Below are 15,793 nucleotides of genomic sequence, written 5' to 3'. Positions count from 1 at the left end.
CCGCTTCAGTCGGAAGTCTGATATAACGCCGCATTAATTTTTCTTTAATAGCGGTGCACACAGCATATACACATCGATGGACGGTAGTTTTACTAACCCCGAAAGTTTCTCCAACTACTCTATACTCGGCGCAGGTTGCCAGCTTGTAAAGGGCGATGGCAATCCGCTTTTGGGTTGGAACCGGTGGTCGGTGGCAACCTGTGATGGGCGCAACATCAGGACTGATGAATCCACACAACATCTCAAACGTCGGCCGTGTCATTATAAAATGTTGCAGCCAGAGATTTTCTGTTAAGTCTCTCCACCACCTCCTCCCAGAAGGTCTTATTCCGTCGTCTCTCCCATACCCGTGGGTTTCGTCGCACTGGGGTACTTTCTTCGAGCTCTAGGGCTATCAGACAAGCAACTGCTTCATTCTGCTGTCGTCTTCGGATATTATGTACAATTCCAATTATTTGTGAAACTGAAATAACAGTAAGCTGGCAAATTTCAAAAAACTGTCTGAATAATCTCTCCATTTCTTTGTTTAGTGGAGAGGGTGTAACGTGGAAAACAAAAGGTAGATAATTTGCGACATACACAAAATTATGTATGGAAACGGCTCAAGGGCAGATTTTTTTCGCGATACAACAAAAGTTATGCGACAGTTCGTTTTGGGGGGGGGGGGGGTGACGTCATCACGCACACCATTTTATTGATAAAAAGCCAGTTTGATGGAAACAGGCTGGAGACAGCAAATTTCGCACATTTTTTTTTACGTATATTCTGTTTGTCGATAACAAAACGTCGCAAAAAACTGGATGGAAACTTATAGATAGATACTTTATTAATCCCAAGAGGAAATTCACATACTCCAGCAGCAGCATACTGATACAAAAAAACAATATTAAATTAAAGATTGATAATAATGCAGGTAAAAAACAGACAATAACTTTATATAATGTTAACATTTACCCCCCCGGGTGGAATTGAAGTCTCGCATAGTTTGGGGGAGGAACGATCTCCTCAGTCTGTCTGTGGAGCAGGACAGTGACAGCAGTCTGTCGCTGAAGCTGCTCCTCTGTCTGGAGATGATACTGTTCAGTGGATGCAGTGGATTCTCCATAATTGATAGGAGCCTGCTGAGCACCCGTCGCTCTGCCACAGATGTCACACTGTCCAGCTCCATGCCAACAATAGAGCCTGCCTTCCTCACCAGTTTGTCCAGGCGTGAGGCGTCTTTTTTCTTAATGCTGCCTCCCCAGCACACCACCGCGTAGAAGAGGGCACTCGCTACAACCGTCTGATAGAACATCTGCAGCATCTTATTGCAGATGTTGAAGGACGCCAACCTTCTAAGGAAGTATAGCCGGCTCTGTCCTTTCTTACACAGAGCATCAGTATTGGCAGTCCAGTCTAATTTATCATCCAGCTGCACTCCCAGATATTTATAGGTCTGCACCATCTGCACACAGTCATCTTTGATGATCATGGGGTCTATGAGGGGTCTGGGCCTCCTAAAATCCACCACCAGCTCCTTGGTTTTGCTGGTGTTCAGGTGTAGGTGGTTTGAGTCGCACCATTTAACAAAGTCCTTGATTAGATCCCTATACTCCTCCTCCAGCCCATTCCTGATGCAGCCCACGATAGCAGTGTCATCAGCGAACTTTTGCACGTGGCAGGACTCCGAGTTGTGTTGGAAGTCCGATGTATATAGGCTGAACAGGACCGGAGAAAGTACAGTCCCCTGTGGCGCTCCTGTGTTGCTGACCACAATGTCAGACGTGCAGTTCCCCAGACACACATACTGAGGTCTGTCTGTAAGATAGTCCACGATCTATGCCACCAGGTATGAATCTACTCCCATCTCTGTCAGCTTATCCCAATGAGCAGAGGTTGGATGGTGTGGAAGGCGCTAGAGAAGTCTAGAAACATAATTCTTACAGCACCACTGCCTCTGTCCAAGTGGAAGAAGGATCGGTGTAGCATATAGATGATGGCATCTTCTGCTCCCACCTTCTCCTTATATGCAAACTGCAGAGGGTCAAGGGCGTGGTGGACCTGTGGCCTCAGGTGGTGAAGTAGCAGCCTCTCCATGGTCTTCATCACATGTGATGTCAGAGCGACAGGCCGGAAGTCATTCAGCTCACTAGGACGTGATACCTTTGGGACTGGGGTGATGCAAGATGTTTTCCAAAGCCTCGGGACTCTCCCCTGTTCCAGGCTCAGGTTGAAGATGCGCTGTAGAGGACCCCCCAGCTCCGATGCACAGACCTTTAGCAGTCGTGGTGATACTCCATCTGGACCTGCTGCTTTGCTGGCACGAAGTCTCCTCAGCTCTCTGCTCACTTGCGCTGTTGTAATTATGGGTGGGGATGTCTCTCCTATGCTGATATCAGCAGAAGGATGGGTGGAGGGTGCAGTACTCCGAGGTGAGAGTGAGAGTGGGTTAGGGTGGTCAAACCTGTTAAAGAAGTTGTTCATTTGGTTTGCTCTCTTCACGTCTCTCTCGATGGTGGTACCCCGCTTCGAGGTGCAGCCAGTGATGATCTTCATCCCATCCCACACTTCCTTCATGCTGTTATTCTGCAACTTCTGCTCCAGCTTTCTCCTGTACTGCTCCTTCGCCGCCCTGAGCTGGACTCGGAGTTCCTTCTGCACGTGCTTGAGCTCATGCTGATCACAGTCTTTAAAAGCCCTTTTCTTCTGGTTCAAAAGGCCCTTGATGTCACTTGTAATCCATGGCTTGTTGTTAGCATAGCAGTGTACTGTTCTTACTGGAACTACAATGTCCATACAGAAGTTGATGTAGTCAGTAGTGCAGTCAACAACCTCCTCAATGTTCTCACTATGTGATCCCTGCAGGATATCCCAGTCTGTAGTTCCAAAACATTCTCTCAGAGCCTTCTCAGCCTCCGGGGTCCACTTCCTGAATGATTGTGTGGTTGCAGGTAGGACCCTCACTTTTGGTTTATAGTGAGGCTGAAGCAGAACCAGGTTATGATCTGCTTTCCCAAGCGCAGGCAGCGGGGTGGTGCTGTATGCGTCTTTAACGTTTGCATACAGTAAATCAATAGTCTTATTTCCCCGGGTGTTACAGTCCACATACTGGGAGAAGGCAGGTAATGTTTTGTCCAGCGTCACATGGTTAAAGTCTCCAGCGATTAGCACAAGTGCCTCAGGGTGCTGCGTTTGTAACTTAGCAACAGCAGAGTGGATGATGTCACTCGCTATCTCCACATTCACCCGAGGAGGGATGTACACGATGACAACAATGACGTCTCCAAACTCTCTGGGCAAGTAATAGGGACGCAAACTTACCGCCAACAGTTCGATGTCCCTGCAGCAAGTGGAGATTTTGATGTTAACATGTCCAGAGTTACACCACCGTGTATTAACATAGAGAGCGAGTCCTACTCCTTTGTGCTTCCCACAGGTACTTGCATCTCTGTCCGCTCTAACGGTGCTAAACCCGGGTAGCTCCACATTAGCATCTGGGATGGTGGTAGTTAGCCACGTTTCGCAAAAACACAACAAACTGCATTCTCTGAAGGTTCTGACATTTTTCACCAGTGCAGCCAGTTCGTTATTGTTCGTTACAGTTAATGAAGTAGCTGGTGAGTGTAAATTTTACAATGCATTGCTTGTCATTTTCCATGGCATTACATTTGATTCAGTATCACGCTGGACCAAATATAAACATAAAATTGGTTTATTTTTTTAACGGCACATAAGTGCTTTTTGTGTCTGTAGCAGCATCTAATGCATGCAGAATTCCTTTTATAAACCATGACACTAAGTTTGTTGAACCTATTCATAAGGTGGTCTACGTTTGTATGCAACTTTGTTTCACATGTCTGGTTCGAAGAAGCTCTCTGCCCCTGCACTTTGTCTTAGTCCACTGTTAGTCTAACGCTCGGGCACACTGCAATGGCACTAAACCCCAAAGGTTAGCCCAGTTACTGGTTCCTGGGGTCCTTTCTAAATGTTCCATGACATCAAGGCTCTTTATGAGTTGGAATGTCTTTTTTGAACTTCATGCAAGTTTGTGGATACAATTCTTAAAACCTCTGTGGTTTGTGACTGAGGTAGACTTCTGGTCTTCTGCCGTTTTTTGGCTTTGATTATAATTCAGTGATTTGGTTTTGACAACACTGTTTATTGGTCTCCTGGTTTTGACTTTTCACCCATTCCCCACTTTAAAGCACCAGGAGATTAACTCTTATCTTTGATATTTTAATGCACCATTCAATCCTGATGCAGAAAATGTGGATTTTCCCATTCACAATTCATCTGTAGCGGATCCAATTTGGAAACTTTGCAAAGCCATAGCTGTTGCATGATGCCACATGTATGTGCATGTTTTATTAAATATACACTCTTTTCCCTAGTAATGGGCACCAGGGACTTGTAGCTGTTGTATTTGATTTTGTTTAGATAGGCAGATACTTGATTAACAAGACTTTTTTTAACCGTTTGACATTTCCTTCCACTTTTTGTTACGTTGTTAAGGTTATTTTAATATGTTCTGAGATTTTACAAGAAAAAAGTTTCGAGGTAAGGGGGTTATCTTCACATTGCAACAGGGGCGTACTGATTATCACTTGCAAGTGCAAGAATTTTAGTGTACTCTTTACAATTATGACTTCATAAACAGACCTGAGGTACTAGGAACGTAATTCAGTGACATCCTGTGCAGAATTTGATGGTTTGGGAACACCAATACTCCATTCTGTTGGCAAATCAGCTTAGGCGACATGGAGACTCTAAGGCTACATACACACTACTACAGTGGCATGTAAAGGTTTGGGCACTCCTGCCTAAATCTGTTACTGTGAATAGTTAAGTGAGGATTTATGTTTTTATTTATTTTAAAGTGCTTCTGCAAAAAGCCAAAATTTACCCCGGGGTCAAATAAAGTTCTTTTTATCTATTATTATCTGACTTTGCTAAGATGTGGTAATCTAGAAGGTATACACAATGCAAAACAGGCATACTTTTCTGACAAAAATTGTAATTTTAGAGTGTGAAAATCACTTTAAAATTAGTTTGGTGTGTCTGTGGGAAATGTAAAAAAAAAAAAAAAATTCTGTCAACACCTGCCCCTGGGTGCTGATCTTCTTAGATGCCATGGAAGAAACAAACCCTTCACTCTTTGCTTAGGTAAGAGAAATTTGAGAAATTATATTTAACAGAGCACAGAGGACAAAAACTGTAATTCGATGACAGTAAAATCAATTTTGATTTTCCACAGATACACACAGACAATGCTCTAAAATCACTACTTCTCAACTTTTTGAACTCTGTAGACTCAGAATCTTGACTTAACTCAATAGTGAATTTTTCACCCCATCACCAAACTTCAATTTACATAAAAGTAAAATATGAATGGGAATATACTTCAGTTAGATATTTCTCATATCACTTTCTAAGGGCTCATTTATACTTCACGCTCAGAACATGTACGCGCCCGCATCATGGCTGCCTCACGTTTATTTGATGCGTCCTCTGAGCAGGTCCTCAGAAATTAACGCGACGCATGCGCGAGTTGCAGTACCAGCAAAAAGTCGGGGGGCGCAATGTGATAAAAGTTGGAACGTGACATCAGTCTCTGTTTATTATCTACATGTGACAGAAAGCCGCTATGCGGATTCTCCGGAATCAATGTGCGTGCTTTGATGTTTGATGAATGGTTCAATGTAGTGAAACAAAATGCCAACATACAAATGCATTCGTGGTGCTTTTATATTCAAGAGTCGCATATTCCCGATCGTAATGACACGATACATTTTAAAAGTCTCACATACCATCTTTTGTGCCGTCTTTTTTTTCTGGGGCTTCCTCCTTACCTGACAGCAGTGGCAAACGGCAATAGATCATCACACAGAACATATTAAATGTATGATATTTCACCTCTCTGCACATTTAGAATGCATTAAAGTATGTAGGTTACATTTAACTCATAAATCGTTAATTTCGTTTAAATAGTGAATACTTTTAATAATTACACACATGGGGGTGACACGGTGGCGGAGCGGTAACACTTCTGTCTCGCAGGGAGTCACGTCGCTGGTATTCCCTGCCTGTAAAATATGAGTTTACATGTTTTCCTGCTGGGTTTCCAGAGAGTGTTTCCTTTCAAGGATATGCAGCTTTGGTGATACTAAAATGACACCAGTGTATGTGAGTGCTTGTAGTCACCTTGCAATGGAGCTGATGCCCTGTCTAGGGATTGTTTCTGCCTCGTGCCCAATGCTAGCTGGAATGGACACATCCCAGGATTGATGGATTTAATCATTAAACATCATTTTCAGAGATATTGCGGTAAGGTGTCATCGGAATTTAATGGGTGGTTCCAGGCAATTCACAACACAGTGAAATGGAACCTGTTCTCACAGTGATATCGCACACTGCCACCTGGTGGATTCTTCCCGATTTACGTAAAGTACGCGCGCAAGTATAAACAGTAAAACGCTTGTGTAGCAGGAGCGTCCGCTGGAGTATGCGTCGCGTTGCATGAAGTTTAAACCTGGCCTTAAGGTGCCAAAAATTGTGGCACATATTTGAGAGAATTATTGTATGATGAGAATTTGTTTTTCCTTTTAATTATCTTACTTTAATTAAATGTAAAACTTTTTTTTTACTGTATTGAATGAAAGATCAGAAGGTTTCACAGCCCATTTTTCTTTGATTTATCAAGGGTGCCAATTTAAAAAGTAAAATTTACATGACCTCATCCAAAGATATCGAGATAATGTACCAATGCATTCTGAACCATGGGAGCGTTATTTTTACATACTGAACTAAAAAGTTGTATCGTAAAGGTTTTGGTCATCACCATACACTCTGCTTTGTAAAAGATGAACATGCTTGCAGTTGCTTGGTACTCTCCAAATTTGGTTTAAATGAACAGTACAGTTTAAAGTTGCTATTTAATTGTAGGAAAAAGTGGGTGTAAAGACTGACTGACATCAATCAATGCATTGACTAATACAACAGTTTTGCTTGTCAGACAATTCTGTAAGGCTACCAACTTTATTTTCCTTACCTTTCTTCGAAGGTGGGGTCCACAGCTGTTAGACTTGCCAAAAGACAAGCAAAGAGCCTTCATTTTAAGAAGCATTACAGTTTATTCATAAACTGGTTTATAGAAATATGACAACTGCTCATATTTCAACAGAAAAGAATAACAAATGCAGAGTAATAAAGAAGAGGCTGGCTGTTCTTAGGTTATGGCTTTTTATGTTTTTCTTGATTCAGTAAGCTTTTTCACTTTGCGTTTCTTTTTTGGAAGTTTTACAAACAGTCGACTTACAATGTCAGCTTGTTTTTGCTGTCATGTTTTTGCTGTCATGCACATGGAGTGAGAGAGGGTTTAACCATTAACCACCAATACAAGGCACATCACTAAATGAGTTAAAAGCCTAGAAAAGCTAGAAGTTTACCCAACAAAGTCATGAGCTTGTTACCCAGTAGTAATCAAATGTGAGAAGGCAGGTGTTTAGCTGTTTTCAAGTTACTTACAGCTCTTAATTTTTCTTGGCACATATATTTTATGCTGACTGTATGTAAGGGGGGGGGGGGGGGGGTGGCACGGGGGCGCAGTGGGTAGCGCTGCTACCTCGCAGTTGGGAGACCTGAGTTCGCTTCCCGGGTCCTCCCTGCGTGGAGTTTGCATGTTCTCCCCGTGTCTGCATGGGTTTCCTCCAGGTACTCCGGTTTCCTCCCACAGTCCAAAGACATGCAGGTTTTTTGTTTTTTATTTCGCCTTATACAATTTCTTGTATTAGGAATTTGTTAGTTTTTGCATACCCCTTGGGGTCATTGTACAGCGCCCCTGGAGCAATTACAGGTTAAGGGTCTTGCTCAAGGGCCCAGCAGAGTAGGATCTCTTTTGGCAGTGACGGGGATTCGAACCGGCAACCTTCTGGATACCAGCCCAGATCCTTAGCCTCAGAGCCACCACTCCGCCCTAGGTTAGGTGGATTGGTGATTCTAAATTGGCCCTAGTGTGTGTCCTGCGGTGGGTTGGCACCCTGCCCGGGATTAGTTCCTGCCTTGTGCCCTGTGTTGGCTGGGATTGGCTCCAGCAGACCCCCGTGACCCTGTGTTCGGATTCAGCGGGTTGGAAAATGGATGGATGGATGTAAGGGTGGTGTTCGATGCTGTGTGGACTTAAGTGTTGCAAGTCTTGGTTCAAGTAACTGACACTGCTTGTGGTGGGGTATACTGTTTGTCTTTTCTATGTAGACTTTTTTCATGATGTGATGATGTTTTATGACACAAGAAAAAACTATTTCTTGAAGTTTGGGTTTATTCACTAGCACACAGCTTAAGCTTAAAGGAGCGCATCTTTAAGCAAGTTCAGGGTGTCCAACTCCAAGGCTGCATGACAAGTGACTTGCAAGTCCATGTAAAGTGCTTTCTTACTCCCAAAATGTCAGACCAGCTTTGTGATGCAGAGAGACACAAGAGATACATGCACTTCATTTTAATGAAGACTCATAATTGCCTGCATCACTTTTCCATTCATCAGTGACAAGGTCATTACGTAATTTACTTCAAACCTTACTTATCGGAGAATAATTGCACTCTGTATGTAATCAAGTAGGGAAAAAGTGGACATGTGAAAGCAAAGCATTGCAAGGTTTATAAATATAATGTTCAAAAAATAATCTTTACTCAAGGAGCTTTACATTATTTTACTTCTGAAAATCTGCAAGCATAACTGCAGACAGACAATAACAATCACAACGTCATTTGGACAGTGGTAGAAACAACAAAGCACGCCACTCTTCCTTTACCAGCTCGGTTGAAAAAGTAAATTATTCACACTATTGGTCTATTAGCAATTGTAATTATTTTATTCAGTGAAATCATACTTGTACTGTTTCTAAACAATTTTGTTTTTTGAAATGAAATTATTGAGCTATCTTACCAAAACCAGTTTTGGTGGTAAACTGTAGTTGCAAGTCACGCCCAGTTTGAGCTCTGAACTGTGTTTTAAGTTAAAAATAGTGCAATTAATTTCATGTGGTAGCACAGGCATCATTACAAGAGTCTAAGGTTTGTTTTTCAAAGAGTCAGAGAAACAAAATATTCTAATATATTAATCTCAAAGCAGTTAACCCTCAAAATGCTGTATAGCAGGCACTGTTACAGTACATTGCTAGAAACCTCTCCTGCTTAGCACTATTATCTGTGCTACATGTCAAAGAGAGCTTGATATCTAAAATACCAATGCAACTTTCACTTTAATAGTGACAATTTCAACCTCCCCCCCCCCTTACAAAAAAATACACTCACAAATACACATATATCCAAAAACTCCCAATTGCTGGACATACTGTATTACAGTTCTCAATAATACTGGACAAATGTTATATTCTAAGCCTTAGCCATGTCTTCTTCAATCCACCATATATAAGCCCTATTTATACAAACTTTTAACATAAATGTTCATTAAGTCTGCAATAAAGCCAATATGTTCAGGTGTATCATCAGACAACAGTAAAAGTTTACATCATGGTGTACTCGAGCTGTAGCATGATTCCACTTCATAAGTGACCTTCTAGTTCTTTTCCAAGTGCAGCAGCTTTATCCTTCAAATCTGCTCTGACATCTGACTCCATGCTGGCAAGAGAATCTAACAGCTGTCTTCTGCAGTCATCTGACAAACTCTCCCAACGACTAAATTCTGCAATTAAAAAAAAGAATTTGCTGACTGATGCTGCATACATAAATTTAAAACATTAAATAAATAAAATGCACAAACCATTTATTTTCTTAAAGAGCAGCTCAACAATTGATAAAGCTTCCATTCTTACAGAGGAGTAGCGTTTATTTTCTAAAAGAAAACAGAAAAAAAATAAGCCAAGCATACAGTATGCGACATGAGATTCTCTCCTAACAAACAAGATATGAATTTTCTGAATACAAAATACAAAAATTGAACAGTAATAAAACAAAATGAGGATTTGTCTAGTTTTATATTAAGAAATCATGCAGGAGAAGGTTATATAACTAAAAATATTCAGAAATAAGGGTACTACAACATGGATCTTGGTCCACATAGAAATAAGGATTAGATCAGTGTTTTGGGCAGTCCAGTCCTTGAAGATCCTGGGCTAGGCACCATCCACCATGTACAGTCATGGCCGAAATTATCAGCACCCCTGGAATTTTCCCAGAAAATGCACCATTTCTCCCAGAAAATTATTGCAATTACAAATGTTTTTCTATATACATGTTTATTTCCTTTATGTGCATTGGAACAACACAAAAAAACAAAGAAAAAAGGTCAAATCTGACCTCAGGTCACACAGAACTCCAAAAATGGGCCGGACAAAATTACTAGCACCCTTTCAAAATTGTGGGTAAATCATTTTATTTGAAGCATATGATGCTCGTTTGAACTCACCTGTGGCAAGAAACAGGTGCTGGCAATGTAGCAACCACACCTGAAGCCAGTTAAAATGGAGAAATGTTGACTCAACCTTTCTGTTGTCTGTCTGAGTGTGCCACACTAAGCATGGAGAACAGAAAGAAGAGCAGAGAATTGTCTGAGGACTTGAGAACAAAAATTGTCGAAAAATATCAACAATCTCAAGGCTACAAGTCCATCTCCAGAGATCTTCATGTTCCTTTGTCCACTGTGTGCAACATAATCAAGAAGTTCACAACAAATGGCACTGTAGCTAATCTCCCTGGACGTGGACGGAAGAGAAAAATTGATAAAAGACTACAACAAAGGATAGTCGGAATGGTGGATAAACAACCCCAATCAACTTCAAAACATATTCAAGCTGTTCTGCAGACTCAGGGTGCAACAATGTCAGCTCAAACTATCCGTCAACATCTGAATGAAATGAAACGCTATGGCAGGAGAGCCAGGAGGACCCCACTGCTGACACAGAAACATAAAAAAGCCAGACTGGAGTTTGCCAAAATGTACTTGAGGAAGCCAAAATCCTTCTGGGCGAGCATCTTGTGGACATATGAGACCAAGGTAGAGCTTTTTGGTAAAACTCATCATTCTACTGTTTACAGAAAATGTAATGAGGCCTACAAAGAAAAGAACACAGTACCTACAGTCAAACATGGTGGAGGTTCTAAGATGTTTTGGGGATGTTTTGCTGCCTCTGGCACTGGATGTCTTGACTGTGTGCAAGGCATCATGAAATCTGAAGACTACCAAAAGATATTGGGGCGCAATGTAGGGCCCAGTGTCAGAAAGCTGGGCCTGCGTCAGAGGTCATGGGTGTTCCAGCAGGACAATGACCCCAAACATATCTCTAAAAGCACTCAGAAATAGTTGAAGACAAAGCGCTGGAGAGTTCTGAAGTGGCCAGCAATGAGTTCGGATCTAAATCCGATTGAACACTTATGGAGAGATCTCAAAATTGCTATTGGGAGAAGGCACCCTTCAAATCTGAGAAACCTTGAGCAGTTTGCAAAAGAAGAGTGGTCGGAAATTCCAGTTGAGAGGTGTAACAAGATTGTTGACGGTTATAGGAAGTGCTTGATTTCAGTTATTTTTTCCAAAGGGAGTGCAACCAAATATTAAGTAGAGGGTACCAATAATTCTGTCCAGCCTGGTTTTTGAGTTTTGTGTGAAATGATGTCAGATTTGGCTTTTTTTCTCTGTATTTTTGTGTTGTTCCAATGCACATAAAGGAAATAAACATGTGTATACCAAAACATTTGTAATTGCAACAATTTTCTGGGAGAAATGGTGCATTTTCAAGGAAAATTCCAGGGGTGCTGATATTTTTGGCCATGACTGTATTAATAAGATAAATGAACCTCACTGGTTCTGAGACCTAATTCCTGAATAATCAACAATAAAGGTTTCAAGTCACACATTTGTAACAAATACATTAAATGATTCAGGTTATAGCCATATAGGAATATGCAATTTTGCTTACAAGGTTATTTTCATGTGTACAGAGCACAGTGAAATTCGTATTTGCATGCTGTGTCCTATAATTATTATGACTGATAATGTAGTAACCAAGCAAGTCTTCTGTTAAACTAGAATTTCTTCTGATATAGAAGTAGGCCTATGCCGGTAGACAGTTAACTTCCATCCATCCATCCATTTTCCAACCCGCTGAATCCGAACACAGGGTCACGGAGGTCTGCTGGAGCCAATCCCTGCCAACACAGGGCACAAAGCAGGAACCAATCCCGGGCAGGGTGCCAACCCACCGCAGGACACACACAAACACACCAAGCACACACTAGGGCCAATTTAGAATCGCCAATCCACCTGACCTGCATGTCTTTGGACAGTTAACTTGCTCACATTTACATTTTTTTTAGACAGCAAATTTTCAACAGTGTATCAGAGCAACCTGTAATAGTCAAATGTAAACAAGCAGTAGCAATTCACATTTAGAAAATGTATATTCATTATATCCCTGATCAAACACTTCAAAGCAAAACAATCCACATTGTTTCATACTTATGAATTTCCTGCACAAAGTAATGTGGTGTGCCAATAACATTAAGCGAAAGCAATAAAAGCTACTTTACCTCACTGTAGGAAGATGCACTAAATTGTGTGTTGTGCAACAAGTGGCAAAGGCAACCAAATATTACAGGTGATATCATCTATGTCCTTCTGACATTCTTTGCTTTGGCAATGCGTCATACAAGAGATTTGCCTAAGTTGCACAGTTGACCAGATAGTGTCCTAAGAGGGCCTTGGATCCCAAGGGATAGGTGGAGTTTATTGTTAAGGAATACTAATGTTATAACAAACTAACTAGTTTATTTTGGACATCTAGATGCCATGAATGTACTCCCAACTGCCTATCACAATTCACCAGTACTCTTTTGTTGCTATCCATCTCAAAACCATTATAACAAGTATAAGCAAGTCTCAGCAACTAATAGTATCTGCATCACCTGCTATCACATCATTTTTTTATTTGGTGGATATTGATATTCAATATGACTTACAAAAACACCTCATTATACACAGAATACATCTAAATGATTAAAAGCGCAAAGATAACAAGTAGTAAAAACCAAAACTTACAAAGTAACACCCAAGAAGCACAGTACAACACTTAAAAAAATGCTGCTTAAAATCTGATGGTTTAGTACTGTAGAGAATTACAAAATATAAGCAAAACCAAGATGTGTGTGTCTTAGAGAGACACCTGAATGAGTGAATTGGGAACTGGATCAGTAAGGATGATCCTAGGATGCTCATTCCACAGCTTCTTATATCTAACATACAGTGCATCCGGAAAGTATTCACAGCGCATCACTTTTTCCACATTTTGTTGTGTTACAGCCTTATTCCAAAATGGATCAAATTAATTTTTTTCCTCAGAATTCTACACACAACACCCCATAATGACAACGTGAAAAACGTTTACTTGAGATTTTTGCAAATTTGTTAAAAATAAAAAAATTGAGAAAGCACATGTACATAAGTATTCACAGCCTTTGCTATGAAACTCAAAATTGAGCTCAGGTGCATCCTGTTTCCCCTGATCATCCTTGAGATGTTTCTGCAGCTTAACTGGAGTCCACCTGTGGTAAATTCAGTTGATTGGACATGATTTGGAAAGGCACAAACCTGTCTATATAAGGTCCCACAGTTGACAGTTCATGTCAGAGCACAAACCAAGCATGAAGTCAAAGGAATTGTCTGTAGACCTCCGAGACAGGATTGTCTCGAGGCACAAATCTGGGGAAGGTTACAGAAAAAAATTCTGCTGCTTTGAAGGTCCCATTGAACACAGTGGCCTCCATCATCCATAAGTGGAAGTAGTTCAAAACCACCAGGACTCTTCCTAGAGCTGGCTGGCCATCTAAACTGAGCAATCGGGGGAGAAGGGCCTTAGTCAGGGAGATGACCAAGAACCAGATGGTCACTCTGTCAGAGCTTCAGGGGTCCTCTGTGGAGAGAGCAGAACCTTCCAGAAGGGCAACCATCTCTGCAGCAATCCACCAATCAGGCCTGTATGGTAGAGTGGCCAGACGGAAGCCACTCCTTAGTAAAAGGCACATGGCAGCCCGCCTGGAGTTTGCCAAAAGGCACCTGAAGGACTCTCAGACCATGAGAAAGAAAATTCTCTGGTCTGATGAGACAAAGATTGAACTCTTTGGTGTGAATGCCAGGCGTCACGTTTGGAGGAAACCAGGCACTGCTCATCACCAGGCCAATACCATCCCTACAGTGAAGCATGGTGGTGGCAGCATCATGCTGTGGGGATGTTTTTCAGCGGCAGGGACTGGGAGACTAGTCAGGATAAAGGGAAAGATGACTGCAGCAATGTACAGAGACATCCTGGATGAAAACCTGTTCCAGAGCGCTCTTGACCTCAGACTGGGGCGACGGTTCATCATTCAGCAGGACAATGACCCTAAGCACACAGCCAAGATATCAAAGGAGTGGCTTCAGGACAACTCTGTGAACGTCCTTGAGTGGCCCAGCCAGAGCCCCAGACTTGAATCTGATTGAACATCTCTGGAGAGATCTTAAAATGGCTGTGCACCGACAGTTCCCATCCAACCTGATGGAGCTTGAGAGGTGCTGCAAAGAGGAATGGGCGAAACTGGCCAAGGATAGGTGTGCCAAGCTTGTGGCATCATATTCAAAAAGACTTGAGGCTGTAATTGCTGCCAAAGGTGCATCGACAAAGTATTGAGCAAAGGCTGTGAATACTTATGTACATGTGATTTCTCAGCTTTTTTATTTTTAATAAATTTGCAAAAACCTCAAGTAAACTTTTTTCACATTGTCATTATGGGCTGTTGTGTGTAGAATTCTGAGGAAAAAAATGAATTTAATCCATTTTGGAATAAGGCTGTAACATAACAAAATGTGGAAAAAGTGATGTGCTGTGAATACTTTTCGGATGCACTGTATCCTCCAATGTCCCGACGTCAAAATTTTTTATTTTTATTTTTTTTACAAATGTTCATAAACTTACTTTGAGAGACTGACAAGGGTATTTTTGATTTGATGGAGTAACAGCACAAGTATCACCATTAGGGCCGTGCTGATGTTCAATGCTTATTGTCCATTACTGAATGGCTGGACACGTTGTCAATTGAAATAAAAATCGTCTATTGGCACCGAACATTTGTAGAATTTTCCACAAATTTTTTATTTTTATCTTGTGTACCTCACAAGAAAGCTGTCAGACACTTGCACTCACAGCAGGAGATGTACAACATTCCTGTGCTATGCTAATTTAGTCGCAGTGAACTGTAGCTGAAGGAAAGGGCAGCCTGATCAGTGTGTCATGCGCAAAAGTTTGAATGGGAAAAACGTGGGTATTATATATAGCATTGTGCCACTGCGGTTCTAGCAGACTCCGAGTGCCCATAGTTTCTCCCGCTTTACATAGCTTTTTTTAGGTAGCTCACTATCCTTTAACACTAGAATTACCAGAGCCTACGAAAAAACTCGTAGATCCGGCCCACCTTAAATCCATTTGCACCTCTCCGCCTAAATGTGCTGATAACCACAAGCAGCCTGCTATTCCATCCCCCCACCGACTTAGAACGTGCACAAACTTCTCCCAGCTCATGCCTTGATTGATTATCTGGGAGTGAAGTGGAGTTTTAGAGTGGAAATAAGAGATTGTTATTTGGAACACACGCATTTCATGTGTGTTCCGTTTCTACAGTAATCTGTGTAAACACATTGTTAAAACAGAAACTTTTTCATATTTTAGTAATAAATGTTACAAAATGTAGGCATAAACTATAAAATGTGTGAAGCCTGAAGCTCAAAGATCAAATAAACACTTTCACAAAAGGTTCAAGAATGATATGACAGCTGGGA

The 15,793-nt window shown here is 41.4% G+C and overlaps 1 protein-coding gene across 2 annotated transcripts in view; it reads right to left on the bottom strand.

Annotated features, from left to right (window-relative positions):
- Positions 1-8,637: 8,637 nt before the first annotated feature.
- Positions 8,638-15,793, bottom strand: part of ecpas (Ecm29 proteasome adaptor and scaffold) — a 148,336-nt gene continuing 141,180 nt past the window's right edge. For both annotated transcript variants that reach the window (XM_028804790.2, XM_028804789.2), the window contains exons 48-49: positions 9,755-9,826; positions 8,638-9,676 (exon numbers count right to left, since the gene is read on the bottom strand). In XM_028804790.2, coding sequence (XP_028660623.2) covers positions 9,537-9,676; positions 9,755-9,826 — 212 coding nt within the window. In that variant the 3' untranslated portion in view covers positions 8,638-9,536. The remainder of the gene's footprint in view (positions 9,677-9,754; positions 9,827-15,793) is intronic.

This window comes from Erpetoichthys calabaricus, chromosome 7, assembly GCF_900747795.2.
Source record: "Erpetoichthys calabaricus chromosome 7, fErpCal1.3, whole genome shotgun sequence".
Taxonomy (NCBI): Eukaryota; Metazoa; Chordata; class Cladistia; order Polypteriformes; family Polypteridae; genus Erpetoichthys; species Erpetoichthys calabaricus.
Note: the sequence above shows the minus strand (reverse complement) of the source record. Positions and strands in the feature narration are given on the sequence as shown.